This window comes from Heptranchias perlo, chromosome 21 (genome assembly GCF_035084215.1).
Source record: "Heptranchias perlo isolate sHepPer1 chromosome 21, sHepPer1.hap1, whole genome shotgun sequence".
Taxonomy (NCBI): domain Eukaryota; kingdom Metazoa; phylum Chordata; class Chondrichthyes; order Hexanchiformes; family Hexanchidae; genus Heptranchias; species Heptranchias perlo.
In genome coordinates, this window is record NC_090345.1 from 38,336,708 (window position 1) to 38,353,371 (window position 16,664).

At 45.9% G+C, this 16,664-nt stretch overlaps 1 protein-coding gene across 2 annotated transcripts in view; it reads right to left on the minus strand.

The window, feature by feature from the left end:
- Window positions 1–6,032: 6,032 nt before the first annotated feature.
- LOC137340163 (interferon-induced protein with tetratricopeptide repeats 5-like) overlaps window positions 6,033–16,664 on the minus strand; it is a 39,606-nt gene continuing 28,974 nt past the window's right edge. For both annotated transcript variants that reach the window (XM_068002515.1, XM_068002516.1), the window contains one exon: window positions 6,033–7,975. In XM_068002515.1, coding sequence (XP_067858616.1) covers window positions 6,523–7,975 — 1,453 coding nt within the window. In that variant the 3' untranslated portion in view covers window positions 6,033–6,522. The remainder of the gene's footprint in view (window positions 7,976–16,664) is intronic.

Consider the following 16,664-nt stretch of genomic DNA (forward strand, 5'->3'; position numbering starts at 1 on the left):
AATTGAATTTTAATTGTATTTGAAATATTACCTGTTAAAATACTATAAACAGATCTGCCTTTTGTCTCTTATTTCTTCTGATAATCACCAGCCTTGGTGAAGCACTATACTCTTATCTGTATGTCTCACTGCACAAATAATTCCAGCTCTATGCTTTTCAACTGCTTTGTAACGTATACTATTGAATTTCTCAAAACAAGCACCTTATTCAATAGTCTACACGTAAATTTAAATACAGAAGGAATTCCAATAATCTTTACCTCATAATTGTGATCAGATGGAAAATTCAATGAATTCCTTCTTCAAATTTACCTCCAATGGTGAGTTGATCAAGAACAGTGCTCAGTGTGTTATCATTTCCAGCTTATCTGTTTCCTGAATGTGAAACTAGAAACTGAACCTGATAATCGAAACTAACCACCACTGTTTTGCTCTCCAGGGGGAGTGGTGCCAGAACATGAGCAGTGTATGATGTCACAGAACTCCAATGGTCCCATTACCAACATCGGCCTGTTCACCATCAGAGAAAGACCCAACAAACCCAACCTGCATGGTTGATCTCAACTCTGCTTTCTCAACATATTCCTCAGTCACCGCTTCTGAAATCCACTTAGACAAAATGCTTCAAATACATCTCCATGATAAAATGATCTAAGTGTCTGTTACACCGAAATTCGAGTCAGGCTGCTGAGCCACTGGGACTGGGCTGTGGCAGGACTTCCCGCCCACCAGTCTGCCCCAGCACTGACACCATTCCCAATCTCAGGGACAGGGCCATTAGTATAAAGGGGGAGGATGCTTCCAGGGCATCACCCACCCTAAGATCAAAGTTCCTGGTCCTTTGCAGCCCACTCAGTATAGCTGTATTCAACATTTTTAAATATAGAAAATTATCTTGATACAGCAAAAAGGGCAGTGAACGTGACACCAACAGCCTGAAGCCCCCGAGGGGGACACTTCCGGCCCCAGACTGGTGAGGTCGAGGTGGGAGCAGGGCCCGGTTAAAACAAGGAATCACAGTGACTGTCATTATTGAAAGAAAAGAAACCAGTCAGACCCCACCCATCGGTTACATGTTCCCACAGACCAATCAGATCACTAGAGCAGTATTAAGGATTTGGGTCACATGATCCCATGGACCAAAGAAATTGGCAGAAGAATAACTGAGTTGTGGATCATGTGATTCCAATCGACCAATCAGATCTCTAGAATAAACACCAACTGAAAGCGACCAAAAGATAAATAATAACAATAGATAAATGTTGGAATACAGTATTAAAGCTCACAATGTGCTAAATAATTATATCTGAACCAGTAGGTTACATAAATCAAGCATGTTGTTTATTCTAAAAAGGGTTAATTATTTCCTTGAACCATCCTCTCATAAGGAGCTTTGCACTGAGAGATTGATCGAATGAAGAGATTCAGGTCGTCTCCGTTGCCTTGGAGCCAAAAAAACAAAAATCCTGGAAATTAGTCTGAATGTTGTTATTGCACTAACATTGAACGCACTTGTAACAAAATCCTCTCTCCATTATTTTAATAAAGGCGTTAACCTGTTTATTTTAAAATAGTGGAGAGGAATTTGATAGAAACGCATTAAGTGTTTGTAACATCACTCACACTGATCTCCAGATTGGTAGAATTAGAAATGTGACAAAAGAATTAACATTGAAACAACAGTCAACTCACACATCCACCACTGAGTGAGATACAAGGGTCTGGATTTACTTCCGCTTTACCATCCGGAAATGGATGAAGGATGAAAATTGGGAGGGGAAGCACCACCAGAAAATCTCCCATGCCCCCCTCATCCCCCCGCCACCAATGTGGATGCCCTCCTGCATTTAATATGTTTGTGGGGTGAGGGGTGCAAAGCGTGGGAAGCAGGCCGAATTCCCTGCCCCCCACCTGATGTATCATCAACCAACAGGGGAGGGGTGACAGTATAAGTTGGTGTCAGCAGCAGAATGCTCTTTTGGACAAAGGCGGCCTTGGAAAAGGTCAAGAGGAGAGCTACAAGACTGATTCCTAGCTCAAAGAATCTCAGCTATTCAGATAGGCTCAAGGACCTTGGTTCATTTACTTTAGAGCAGCGTAGACTTCGAGGTGGCCTGATAGAGGTCTATAAAATAATTAAAGGGCTGGATAGTGTCTCTATTGATAGATTATTCCAGTTTAACAGACTGGGGAGGACCAGGGGACACGAATTTAAACCATGGAAAATAGGAATAGACTGGGTGTTAGGCAATTCTTCTTTTCCCAGATCATTGTGAGCCTCTGGAATACATTGCCGGCTGGTGTGGTGAGTGCTGACTCTCTGCATACCTTCAAGAGGGAGCTGGACTGGTTCCTGACTGGGGAAGAGATAGCATCATATGGATTTATAGATAACCCTTGGTCCATGTGATCTACTGGACTGGTATCGATCGCCTGAGGGGATCGGAGAGGAAATTTATAGACTCAGAGCTGAGCTACAGGCGGGAGCGGACCTAGGAGAGAGCGCGGGACTTGGAGACTACTAAAGGCCCAGGCTCGAGGGCCTATCCGCACTCGGAGCGGAGCTACAGGCGGGAGCGGACCTGGGAGAGAGCGCGGGACTTGGAGACGAGAGGCAATTGGTGAAAAAAACAAGGAGTGCCGTCACAGGACAGCAAGTAGGTGATTGGCTGGTGAGTATTAGTTTTTTTCTCTGAGTTAGGGAATTGGGTAAAATTGAATTAAAAACTAGAAGCGTAAAACTACTGGTATCTTATTAAAATTAAAGCTTAAACTACTTAACTGGAGTAATATATTCAAAAATAACTGTATTTGAGGCTTAATTTGTTTTTGCTTGGTTTATGTTAATCTAATATATTTTGTGGTTACTACGGTCTCTTTGTGCAGCAGGGACGACTGTTAAGCAGGGGCCCTTGAGTATATCACTTAATTCCAGTGTGATTGGTGGGATCCATTTAATTTTAATTTAATTTAAATCAATTAAAGGGTAAGTCATGGCAGGACAGCTCGGCCTCGTGGCATGCTCCTCCTGCTCTATGTGGGAAATCAGGGACACTTTCTGTGTCCCTGACGACCTCCTGTGCGGGAAATGTATCCAGTTGCAGCTACTGACAGACCGCATTGTGGCACTGGAGCTGCAGATGGATACATACTGGTGCATTCGCGATGCTGAGAACCACGTGGATAGCATTTTTAGCGAGTTGGTCACACCGCAGGTAAAGGGTGTACAGGCAGGAAGTGAATGGGTGACCACCAGGCAGTGTAAGAGGTGCAGGCAGGTAGTGCAGAGGTTCCCTGTGCCCATCCCCCTCTCAAACAGACCTGATGGCTTACATCCTAGGGTCTTGAGGGAAGTGGCAGTAGGGATTGTGGATGCTTTGGTAATAATTTTCCAAAATTCTCTGGACTCAGGAAAGGTCCCGGCAGATTGGAAAACTGCTAATGTAACACCCTTATTTAAAAAGGGTAGTAGGCAGAAGGCTGGAAATTATAGACCAGTTAGCCTAACATCTGTGGTGGGTAAAATTTTGGAGTCTATTATTAAGGAGACAGTAATGGAACATTTAGATAAACATAATTTAATAGGACAAAGCCAACATGGCTTTAAGAAGGGGAAGTCATGTGTGACAAATTTGCTTGAGTTCTTTGAGGACATAACGTACAGGGTGGATAAAGAGGAACCAGTGGACGTAGTGCATTTAGACTTCCAGAAGGCATTCGACAAGGTGCCACATAAAAGATTATTGCTCAAGATAAAGAATCACTGGATTGGGGGTAATATTCTGGCATGGGTGGAGGATTGGTTATCTAACAGGAAGCAGAGAGTTGGGATAAATGATTCATTCTCGGACTGGCAACCTGTAGCCAGTGGTGTTCCACAGGGGTCGGTGCTGGGTCCCCAACTCTTTACAATCTATATTAACGATTTGGAGGAGGGGACCGAGTGTAACATATCAAAGTTTGCAGATGATACAAAGATGGGAGGGAAAGTAGAGAGTGAGGAGGACATAAAAAACCTACAAGGGGATATAGACAGGCTGGGTGAGTGGGCGGAGATTTGGCAGATGCAATACAATATTGGGAAATGTGAGGTTATGCACTTTGGCAGGAAAAATGAGAGAGCAAGTTATTATCTTAATGGCGAGAAACTGGAAAGTACTGCAGTACAAAGGGATCTGGGGGTCCTAGTGCAAGAAAATCAAAAAGTTAGTATGCAGGTGCAGCAGGTGATCAAGAAGGCAAACGGAATGGCTTTAATTGCTAGGGGGATAGGGGGATAGAATATAAAAACAGGGAGGTATTGCTGCAGTTATATAAGGTATTGGTGAGACCGCACCTTCAATACTGCATACAGTTTTGGTGTCCATACTTAAGAAAAGACATACTTGCTCTCGAGGCAGTACAAAGAAGGTTCACTCGGTTAATCCCGGGGATGAGGGGGCGGACATATGAGGAGAGGTTGAGTAGATTGGGACTCTACTCACTGGAGTTCAGAAGAATGAGAGGCGATCTTATTGAAACATATAAGATTGTGAAGGGGCTTGATCGGGTGGATGCGGTAAGGATGTTCCCAAGGATGGGTGAAACTAGAACTAGGGGACATAATCTTAGAATAAGGGGCTGCTCTTTCAAAACTGAGATGAGGAGCAACTTCTTCACTCAGAGGGTAGTAGGTCTGTGGAATTTGCTGCCCCAGGAAGCTGTGGAAGCTACATCATTAAATAAATTTAAAACAGAAATAGACAGTTTCCTAGAAGTAAAGGGAATTAGGGATTACGGGGAGTGGGCAGGAAATTGGACATGAAGCTAAGTTTGGATCGGTCAAGGCCCTGTGGGTGGTGGAGCGGGCCCAGGGGCTGAGTGGCCGGGTCCTGCTCCTACTTCTTGTGTTCTTTAGATTTGAGGTTAGGATCAGATCAGCCATGATCTTATTGAATGGCGGAGCAGGCTCGAGGGGCCGATTGGCCTACTCCTGCTCCTATTTCTTATGTTCTTATTTTTGGCCCTGGGTTTTTCTGTTTTTTGCCTCTCGCAGGAGATAACATACCTGTGGGGCAGGTGTGAAGGGCAGAGGTCGGGGGAGAGAAGAAGTGTTTAGCCATGATGGCCCGGCCATCATGGTGTGGGGCAGGCTTGATGGACCAGATGGTCTTTTCCTGTCCATCAATTTCATATTTTGGTATTACTGTTTGAGAACATGAAAGATTTATTCTATAATTGTTTCCATTGCTTTGTGTAATCCCATCTCTTCTGTTACTATTTTGTTTTTCTCACTGGGGCCACGGGCCATGGAGTCAGAGCAAATCTTGATTCCCAGAAGTTAAAATTCAAACAAACCACTCTCACATTATTGCCTCAGAGTGAAGGAGCTGTGCATTGTCTATTCAGCATTAGGTTAATTTTCTGGCATCACATTGCAATGTCGATTGAGGAGACAAAGGTCTAATGGTTCCTGTACCTCATCAAACATAGATAACACTCAGTGACCTCCTGATAGAGGTGATTACGGTGCCTGGAAGGATCCAAGAGCCTCAAAAACTTTTGTTTCTCATTTACTATCCTCTGCTTATTCTTCCATTCTTCTCCTCTCCTGAAGGTGTTGACTCATTCGTGGTACAGTCCAATGGGCACTGGACAACTTCCAATACCTTTAAATCTGTTTCCAGCATTGTACAAACCCGAGACAACACCTCCATAGAAAGGCTGAGCCCTGCCCGGTGCTGGTTTTCCAACAGATCTAAATATGATGTGAGGCCTCTGCAGCCTCCCCCAAAGTTATGCTCTTCCATTGTCCTAATCCTCTGGACCTTCCCTACCATTCCTTTCTAACCTTTCTCTAACAGCGTTATGACTACAGCTAGCAGTGCAAGTGCCATGTTTCACTTCACAAACAACAGCTGTTAAGTTTACTGCCAGTGTTAAAGGCTGGTCTGAATGTTCCTTACAGAGCTGGTACAGTTCACCATCTCAAAGGTTGAACTATGAACAGCACTTACTGTCAGCATTAGCACAGATCAATGACACAAATAAAATCGTAGCTACAGTTTCATTTTATTGGTTATTTTAACACTCAGTCTCTGATATTACAGCAAATTAACATTTCTGGTTGGAAAATCTGTATCTGCAACTAAAAGCTTTATTATTTGTAACCATTTTAATCTATTTTTATATCCTTTAGCCATGGAATTTAACCACTTCCATTGAGGCTGGAAATCATGAAGCTGCGGGGGGCTCGTTACAGGGCGACAATGAAAATAAACTTTCTTCAGACGTTATTCTGGCCATCGTGTATAGCTGACAAATCGAATTCGCACCAACGCGCCCGTTATAAGTAGTGGGGACTGTACTCACGAATATTTATACATTTACAAACAAAAGGTTGCTTAGAATGAAAGTATGAACAGCGTATATTAAATAAGTTAAGTCAGATGAGTACCCTGCCAAACTTGTTCACAGATCAGAGATTATTACTGTATCTTTCAAACTCTGTGTTTATTTTTAGCTGGGAAAGTCAGCGTTGATCTAGATAGAAAGGCGTAATTCACAAAGAGCACTTAGATATTCATCATTATCACCATCAAACTCCAAGGCCTTTTCAAAGCATCCAATAGCTTCACGCTTCTCCCCATCCAGCTGGTGCAGTAACCCAAGAATACCAAAGGCCTTGCTGTCTCTTCGATTCCTGTCAATTTGTTTTTTTGCAATCTTTCTCAAGTTGGTGCGACACTTTTCCCATTCTCTTGTGCCACTTTGGATTTTAAGTCCTTCCAGAAAATGGGTGATGGCATTTGATTCAGATCTTTTATGTTGGAGTTGAAATAATCCAGCCTGGAAACATACTGCCTGCTTATTACCAGGGCAAATATCCTCTAATTTCAGTAGATTGCTGTAGATCTCCTCTGCTTTGTGATATTCTCCATTTAATGAACAGATTCCTGCAAAATCCAGTTGTGCAGTAATAAATGTTAATGGACGGTGCTCAAATGACCTTTCAAAATAATGCTTGCATAGTTTGATCAACTTAGCTTTCTGTTGAAAAGCAGGATTGCGAGGGTCTTTGCTGCCTGGATTTTTGTTCAGTTGAAATAGTTTGCTTCTGTAACACAGACCTATTTGGTGGTGTAAGAAGGTAGAGTTTGGGGTAATTTCTAATGCTTTTTTCAACAGCTGCAGAGATTTTTCCACAGCTCCTTCTCTTCTCAAAAATTTTGCTGCATAACGAGTTACATATGGAAGATCAGGGGACATCTGCAATGCTCGTTCAACTAATTTGAATGCTTCTTCCTTTTGGTTGAACTCTTGTAGTTTTAGAGCCAACAGCACCATGGCGACAGAGTCATCTGGATCAAGCTCCAGCACACGTCGCAACTGTTTCATTGATTGACTGTGTTCACCACTCTCTGAGGTACAAGAAAACCCTTCCAGACGAAACAGAGCAATCGCATAGCCAGCATTCCATTCTGTGTCATCAGGATCTTCCTCCAGAGCCTTCTCAAAACATTCCTTTGCCTCGTCATAATATTTCCTGCAAGATTTCAACAGTGACCAACCCTTCTCCCCGTATACTTCAGGTATCATTGCTGTATACCGAGAGCCATTAGTAAATCGTTTACAGATCATCTCCAGCTTGTCGAGGTAGGACTGGACCTCTGTCAGTTGGCCCATGTGATAATATACCCAGGCATAGTTTCCATTGGTGATGATGCTTCTTTCTTCAAATTCATGTTCATGATTCTCCCTCAGAATCTTTTCAGCTTCCTTTAAGTTTTGAATTGCCTCATCACAGTTTCCTTGCAGACAGTTTACAAAAGCGAGTTGGTTGTGAGACATGGCTTGATATTTCACACCAACATGTATCAAATCTTGCAATCTATGCTTCATGTCGTCCAAGTCAATACTGTCTATCTGTGGGCCCCACGTGAAGTGACATTGGAGCTGATCGAGCTTCTCTTTCAACAAATCCTTCCGTGCGTTGCTGCAAGAGAAAAACATCTTTCATCAACTCTTTTAGCTGCAACTGTAACTCGTCCATTTTACATTTTTGATCCTTGTGATTAATTCTAACACTGGCCTTTGATTAGTACTAGATGACAGAGAAGGGATATTTACCAATGGTACATTATTAATCTACGGCATTTAATTATATTCCAGTAGTGGACTGTGCTGGTGACTCTCAAGTATTGAAGTTACAAGTGAATTATAGTCAACATCACTTGTGTAATGTCACTTGTTCATATTATACTTTCACTATGAATCTGAGAACTTCTATTGATTTCCTGAATGAACCAGTTACTTAGGCTTAGAGTTCTGAATGGTGGGAATGAGTTCTACTTAAAATCACCACTGTGGAGATCAGAAAATCATCAGAAAATAGGATGCATGGGAATCTATCATCAGAGATAGAGTGACTGAGCACTTGGACAAATAAAAGCTGACCAAAAAGAGACAGCATGGATTTGTGAAAGAAAGGGCATGTCTGACTAATTTAGTTCAATTTTTTGAGCAGATCACTAACATGGTGAATAGGGGAGTGTCTATGGATATTGTCTATATGGACGTCCAGAGATATTTGATAAGGTTCCACACAAAAGATTATTAACAAAACTGAGAATGCACGGAATTGGATGTAACCTTGTGTCATGGGTTGTTAATTGGTTGGGAGATAGGAGACAGAAAGTAGGGAGAAAGGGAATGATCTCTGATTGGTGAGATGTGACAAGTGGTGTTCCTCAGGCATCTGTTCTGGGGACTCAGCTGTTCACCATATACATCAGTGACTTGGATGAAGGAATAGAGAATTTTATATCCAACTTTGCAGATGATACTAAGTTAGGAGGCACAGTGAATTGGTTAGATGAGGAGCAGAAATTTACAAAGCGACATAAAGAGACTAAGTGAGTGGGTAAAACTATAGCAGATGGAGTTCAATGTGGGGGAGTGTGAGGTCATCCACTTTGGATCTGTGAAAGACAATTCAGAATATTTTCTTAATAGTGAGAGACTAGGAGCTATGGAGGAGCAAAGGGATTTAGGTGTCCATGTACAGAGCCTTGGTCAGACCCCATCTGGAGAACTGCATTCAGATTTGGCGCCAAACCTCAGGAAAGATATCTTGGCCTTGGAGGGGGTACAGCACAAACTCACCAGAAGCATACCGGGCTTAATGGGTTAAATTATGAGGTCAGGTTGCACAAACTTGGCTTATATTCCCTTGAGTTTAGAAGGGGTGATCTAATTGAGGTCTTTAAAGTGGTGAAGGGACTTGATAAGGTAGAACAGAGAAAGTATCCCCCAACCCCAAGATTCCCTCTCTCCCCTGCCCGAACTTCAATCTCCCAACCCCCATTCCCCAGTGTTCCCTTCTTCCGTCGTGCCCCTCCCCTGACTCCCGATACCCTCTCCCTCTCTTGTCCCCCCTCCCCAGTTCCTAACTCCCGAACCCCTCCCCTCCCTCTGTCCCAATCTCTCGAATCTCCCCTCCCCTAGCCCCAATCTCCCAAAGACCCCCTCCCCCAGTACCAATATCCCGAATCCCAATATCCTATTCAACCCCGCACCTCTCTTCGCTCCACAGCCCAATATTTACGGGGAGGTGGGATGGATGCAGGGAAGGCCGATAATGGCCGAGGAACAAGGTCGAGGGCGGGGCGGTCCTGCCGAACTTAACGGCAGTGCCAGATTATCATTTTTTTGATCCGTTTCCTTCCCGGCAACCGAACAGCAGCAGGAGGCCGCAGACGCGGACCCATGGGGACCGTCCCCTGCAATCGGGGGGAGGGAAGGTCAGCGATCGAGGATGGGAGGTCGGTACTTGGGCCTCAGTATTTACAATCTATATTAATGACTTAGATGAAGGATCTGAGTGTAATGTATCCAAGTTTGCTAATGATACAAAGCTAGGTGGGAAATTAAGCTGTGAGGAGGATGCAAAGAGTCTGCAAAGGGATATCGACAGGTTAAGTGAGTGGGCAAGAAAGTGGCAAATGAGGTATAATGTGGGAAAATGTGAGGTTATTCACTTTGGTAGGAAGAATAGAAAAACGGAACATTTTTTAAATGGCAAGAGGCTATTAAATTGGATGGTGTTCAGAGGGATTTGGGTGTCTTGTACACGAAACACAGGAAGTTAACATGCAGGTACAGCAAGTAATTAGGAAGGCAAATGGTATGTTGGCCTTTATTGCAAGGGAGTTGGAGTACAAGAGTAAGGAAGTTTTGCTACAATTGTACAGGGATATGGCGAGACCACACCTGGAGTACTGTGTGCAGTTTTGGTCTCCTTATCTAAGGAAGGATATACTTGCCTCAGAGGTGGTGCAACGAAGGTTCACTAGATTGATTCCTGGGATGAGAGGGTTGTCCCATGAGGAAAGATTGAGTAGAATGGGCTTAAACTCTCTGGAGTTTAGAAGAATGAGAGGTGATCTCATTGAAACATGTAAGATCCTAAGAGAGCTTGACAGGGTAAATGCTGAGAGGCTGTTTCCTCTGACTGGAGAGTCTCGAACTAGGGGACATAGCCTCAGGATAAGGGGTCAGACATTTAGGACTGAGATGAGGAGGAATTTCTTCATTCAGAGGGTTGTGAATATTTGGAATTCTCTACCCCAGAGGGCTGTGGATGCTGAGTCATTGAGTATATTCAAGACTGAGATCGATAGATTTTTGGACCCTAAGGGAATCAAGGAATATGGGGATCGGGAAGGTCAGTGGAGTTCAAATCGAAGATCAGCCATGATCTTATTGAATGGTGGAGCAGGCTCGAATGGCCCTATGGCTTACTCCATCTCCAATTCTTATATTCTTATGTTCATATATACAACTCTAAATTCCTTCATCTAATTGAGTGAAAAGCTGAGGTCCCAGTACAGATCTCAGGGGGACACTGATAATTACATCCTGCCAATTGGAGTACATACCCATTGTCCCTACTCCCTGTCTCCTACCTCCTAACCAATTCCTTATCCTTCAAAGCTGTAAGACCACAGGCCCTGCCTCAAAGTATTAGCAGATCCTGGGATTGATCTTTCAATGCTCCCATACCCTAGTTCCCATCCCACCCCCATCTCTCCCAGTCATCTGATATTTCAGGATCACCCCAAAGATCGCAAACCCTTCCTCTAAGTGCTCATAGACCCAGAGATCCCTCCTTTCCACCAGTCCCCTCCCCATGCTCCCTCACCCCAGTTCCTCTTTCCAATATTGCCAGACTTCAGGACACAACTCCCATGGCTCCCGTATCCCATGAAGTTCTCCCAAACCTAGACTCACCCTTTCTCCTTCTACCAGATCTCCATCCCCAAAACACTGATTAAAAACTCCACAATAGCAGGTAACAAAAATGTAATTTGACAGATCCTATTATCATAAATCAATGGCTCCTGACAATGATACATGATTATTGTTATAAAACAGGATATCCTTCAAGTAACCATTAGCAACGTACTTGGAGATTCCTGTCTGTGTCTTAAAAAAAACGCACAATCTGTTTGTACAGTAATAATGCGTGCAACTAATAACTCTACACTGTCACCCTCTGGAACCGAGTGTATGCACCATTCCCAGCACTCACAGAGAGGGAGGGAATACAGGGAGATACAATGGAGAGAGGTAAAGAGAGAGAAATTCCACATCACCAATCCCCAGCTTTAAGAAATGTCCTATCTTCCTTGCAGCAGGCATAGGGAGGCAGGTTTAGGAAGGCGCTTGCCCTGAGGCAGTTACCTTGCTATAAACATCCTTCTGCTGTAAATAAATAGCTCCGGCTCCCTTCATTTCAGTGGATTTGAAAACAATGGCCTCGATATTAACGACAGACAGGAGAGGGACGGGGATTGGGGAGTAAACAGTCAAATAGGTGAAACGCGATCCTAACCCACCGTGCATGCGCCTGCCACCTAGTGCAACCACAAAAAAAGGTTCATGTAGGTCTACGCCAGATTCCCTGGGAGCTGCCATGATGCTTTCCTACTGGGGCAGTCCAACATCCCCAACATGTTCAGACCTGGAACCAGCCTTAAAAGGTGGCTGCTAGGCGACAAAGTGTATCCCCTTCAAACCGGGCTGATGACACCTCTGAGGAATCCCACTGATGAACACCAGGAGTGCTACAATACGAGCCATATGACAACCAGATGTGTCATCAAGCAAGGCATTGACATACTCAAGTTGTTCTTCAGGTGGTCTGGACAGGTCTGGAGGCGCCCGTCAGTAATCTCCAGCGAGGGACTCTAGGATAATCGTGGTGCGCTGCGCTCTGCACAACGTAGCACAGCAGTGAGGATTAGAGGTGCCGGAGGAACAAGCCGCTCAGCACTCCTCATCTGATGTGGATTTCAATGGCGAGGAGGAAGAGGAAGAGGAAGATTGGGTGCCCAACACCAGACCAGCCGATCACATTGCTGCTCGAGATGCCCTAATAGCTCGAAGGTTCAGTTAGTCACTCACACTGGACCAAAGTAACTATAACATCCCCTGGACCCCCCACTTACACAAGAAGTCCTGTAACCACCCATCCACTTATTCCACATCCACCAATTGGTCTCAGTCAATTCATGTCTTCGCTTTCAGCACCAAACAAATAAAAAGCAGAGTTGGCCCTTGCCATTCAAGAGTGGGGAAAGTGTAGCAAAGTAATAAATTTAATGTGATTTAAGAAATTAAATATATTAACAAATATTGAAAAATACCCTAAGTGAACTATGAAGCTTTTCTCTTTCTCTTTCTAACTCTGGCAGTTCTACATGGTGCAATCCACATGGCTTCAGCAGAGGTTGAGGCAGGCTGCTCTGATCCCTGCTCTGACCTTTGAGGTGCTCGCAGCCGAAAACCACTGGATTTTAGAGCCAAAGGGCCCTGCCAAAGACTGCTCCATCTGCACCTGTTCAGGGGCAGACCGGGCCAGGGGGAGAGGAGGCAGCGTGCCGAGTACATGGGAACGCTTTGAGAGGAGGCTGCACTTTCATCTCCCTTATCACCAGCCTCCCTCCCCTGGGTCATGGGCACATCACTCCTGCCTCTCTGCAGGAGAGCAGCTTAGAAGAGATCAGTGATTCCTTGGAAGCTCATGTCTAATCTATCGGTCAGCCTGTGTAAGGCGGTGGACATGTTAGTGTTCAGAATTTGCCAGGCTGCCGTCTGGGCCTGCAGGGACTCATTACTGCTCCGTGATTCAACTTCCACAGAGGAGGCCAGTCTCCCAATGGAAGATTGTATCTTCGCAAGGACCTGCGACATCACTCCACAAATGTTTGGGCTGGTCTCCTCTATCCTCTGGGACATTGTGGTGAATTTGCCTGGCAGGACTGCCAATATCTCACACAGTTGTTGCTGACCTTCTATAATTCCCTTTTCCATTGATGGCCCCCCGAGTTCTGGATCTCTGTCCAGCTGAGCAGAGTTTGGAGAGGACCACGCCCTCCGACGCAGACTCTCCACAGCTGTCCCTGGTGGCGGGTTCGCGGCGGGGGGTAGATTGGGCGCGTGGGTAACGCGCCCGGTGTAATCAGTCTGCCCCGTGCGTGATCGCAGGTTGATTGGATCCACTTACCTCTTGTTCCGGGTTCCCCGCTGCTGAGCTGCGCGTCGGGCGGACTGAGCATGCGCAGTAAGGTCGATCAGCTGGAGGAGCTCTATTTAAAGGGGCAGTCCTCCACTGACTGATGCTGCAACAAATAGGAAAAATTACAGCATGGAGCAGCCCAGGGGGAAGGCTGCTCCCATGTTAATGATGCCACACTCCAGGTATCATTGGATGGGGTGAGGAGGAGGGGGTGGACAGAGATCTTCCCCCCGGCGGGCGGGAGGAAGCGGCCTGCCTCTGCCACCAAGAAGGCCTGGCTCAAGGTGGCAGAGGAGGTCACCAGCACCACCAACATATCGCGCACCTGCATACAGTGCAGGAGGCGCTGCAATGACCTAAGTAGGTCAGCCGAAGTGAGTACACTTACTCATTCCCCTACACTCCGTCTGCCACATCACCGCCCCCACCCCACATCTCCTTCTGCACAGCCAACACTACTCTGTCACATCACCCCTCACACCCACTCAAACCTCATCCTCATCTTACCTGCACTTACTCACCTCCCCAGTACTCATCCCACCACTACCACTCAACCCAATCCTCATACAATCTCATGGCTCTATCTCATACTCACCCTCTCATGCATCTCTTTCACGGTCAGCCTCACTCAACCTGCCACTACCTGTGCTGCAGCCACAGGGCGTGCATCACATATGTGCAGTAGGAAGTGTAAGGCAAACGTGTTGTGAGCATGAAGGGGATGCACAAGGGTGTTTGAGGGTTTGTCATGGTTTTTACTTATAATTAATTTCTGAGCAACTCACATTACATATTATATTGGCACCACTACTGCCACGTCTTTGCGAATCTTGTCTGGTTTGTGCAATAATGCCCTTTCCTGAGGATCACTATGAAGACCCATACCTGATGCCACCCATTGTGTCACTGCAGAGTGGGTGTAGGTGTATTTGCAGGGCTCTTTTGTGCAGACGACTGAGAGACGTCGGCGATGTCCCTGGTGGCACCCTGGAAGGATGCGGAGGAGAAGTTGTTGAGGGCAGTGGTGACTTTGACAGCGACAGGTAAGAAGATGGTGCTCGGGCCAGCCGGGAGCAGCTCGGCATGAAGGAGGGCTGCAGATGTCCACGACTACATGTCGAGTGAATCTGAGCCTCCGTGTGCACTGCTGCTCAGAGAGGTCCAGGAAGCTGAGCCTCAGTCTGTGGACTCTGTGGCGAGGGTAGTGCCCTCTGCGACGCATCTCTCTCTGCAGTTGCCCTCCCTCCTGCTGTGCAGGTGGATGTGTCACAGCACTGTGTTGTGGGGCTCCACGTGTCAGAGGTAGACGGCGTGGCCGGCGAGGCTGGTGATGCTGTTCGCCCTCTGAGGAGGTCATGACTGCAGCTACGGCGGCCCCCATCCGGAAGATGTACATCTGAGGGGGTCCGCAAGGTGTCTGGACACCAGGGTAAGTGAGCAAGTTGGTGAATTTTATTGTTAGGAGGAGGGTGGTGGAGTCCAAACTTTGTCCAAAGTGACAGAGTGGCCTCCTGCAATGAGTGAGGGTCTCCCCCCCCACCTGTCAAATGGACCTTTGCAGCTGCCACAGGCTGATGGCTGCAACACGTCCATTTGAACTGGGAGTGTTTCCCCCTGTACAGGAAACAGTCCCAGTTGTTTTCAAAATCCCACCCCTCCTAAAATGTCATGTTAATCAGGTCTGTAAACGACCTGAAATACCTAAATAAATACCTTAAGTGGCACCCCGTCGGCTTTCATTGCCGGCGGGAGTCCCACATGCGGGGGCTGTGCGCTCTTGTGAGTGCGTCAGTGGGAAACCTGGAAATGGGGCGGGTTGGAGCCGGGCTCCCGAACCGCCCTGGGAATCGCTGATTTTCGTAGCCTCCCCGCCACCAACGCACCCGATCGTGGGTGCGAAAATCGACCCCAAAATATCTGTTCAATTCCTCTGCCATTTCCTTGTTTTCCATTATTATTTCCCCAGTCTCATCTTCTAAGGGACCAATGTTTACTTTAACTACCCTCTTCCTTTTTATATACTTGTAGAAGCTTTCACTGTCAGTTTTTATATTTCTTGCTAGTTTACTGTCATATTCTTTTATTATTCTTTTGGTCATCCTTTGCTGGTTTTTAAAGTTTTCCCAATCTTCGGGCTTACCAGTCATCTTTGCTATGTTGTATGCTTTTTCTTTTAACCTGTTACCATCCTTGATTTAGATATGATTTAGGATATGATTTAGTTATGGGACGGTACAAATGTTGAAATGCCCATGATTAAGGTGATCATATTTGATCAAGCGCTGAAGTCAACTCAAGATGAATTTGTCTTGTAGGAGATGTGGGTCTGAGAGATTAATTCTGTCACCCTGCAGCAATGCACTCCCAATCTCGCCTACTCCAGTGCTGAGGGAGGCAGAGATGCTGCTTATCTCTAATGTCTCCTCTCCCGCTGTGGTGAGCTCCACGATCTGTGGGGGTCCGCCTCAGGTCCTCACCCGCTCCCTTGTATTCTGTGCTCTCTTCACCTGCAAGGGTGGCACGGCAGGCCTGAGTGTCTGTAAGGCATGTGTGAATCCAATGGATGCCGTGCATTCGGTGAGGGTGAGAATCAGGCAGATGCATCACGAGTGACACTCGCATGCATTTGAGGAATGTGTTGATGGTGCCATTTGAGGACGTGTGCTGAGAATCGGGGGAGCAAACTGAGGTGGTGTCAGATTAAATGAGGATTGGGGCGAGTGGCAGTGGTGGATGGAGGAAGGGAGAGGTGAGGATGTGCATTGAAATGGAACGAAGGGTGCTGCTGAAACTTAAGTGGGTGTCAGGAGTGATGTGAATGGAGTACGCTCGACAGGACAGAGTGAGGCAGGCGGGCACTACATGATGTAGGTGAATCTGCAACTTTGCTTATCTTTCCTGACCTGGTTAGGTCTTTAAAACATTTCCTGCACTATATCCATATCCTCGTTATCACACTCCTGCTGCTTACTTCTTGGGCCACCTCCAGCCATGCCTTTTTGTCGTGGTTGCAGACTTCTTTTCCCCATTGCTGGGAAACAGGACCTCCTTCCTCACCCGTACTGCACCCAGCAGTACATCCAGAGACTCCTCATTAAACCTG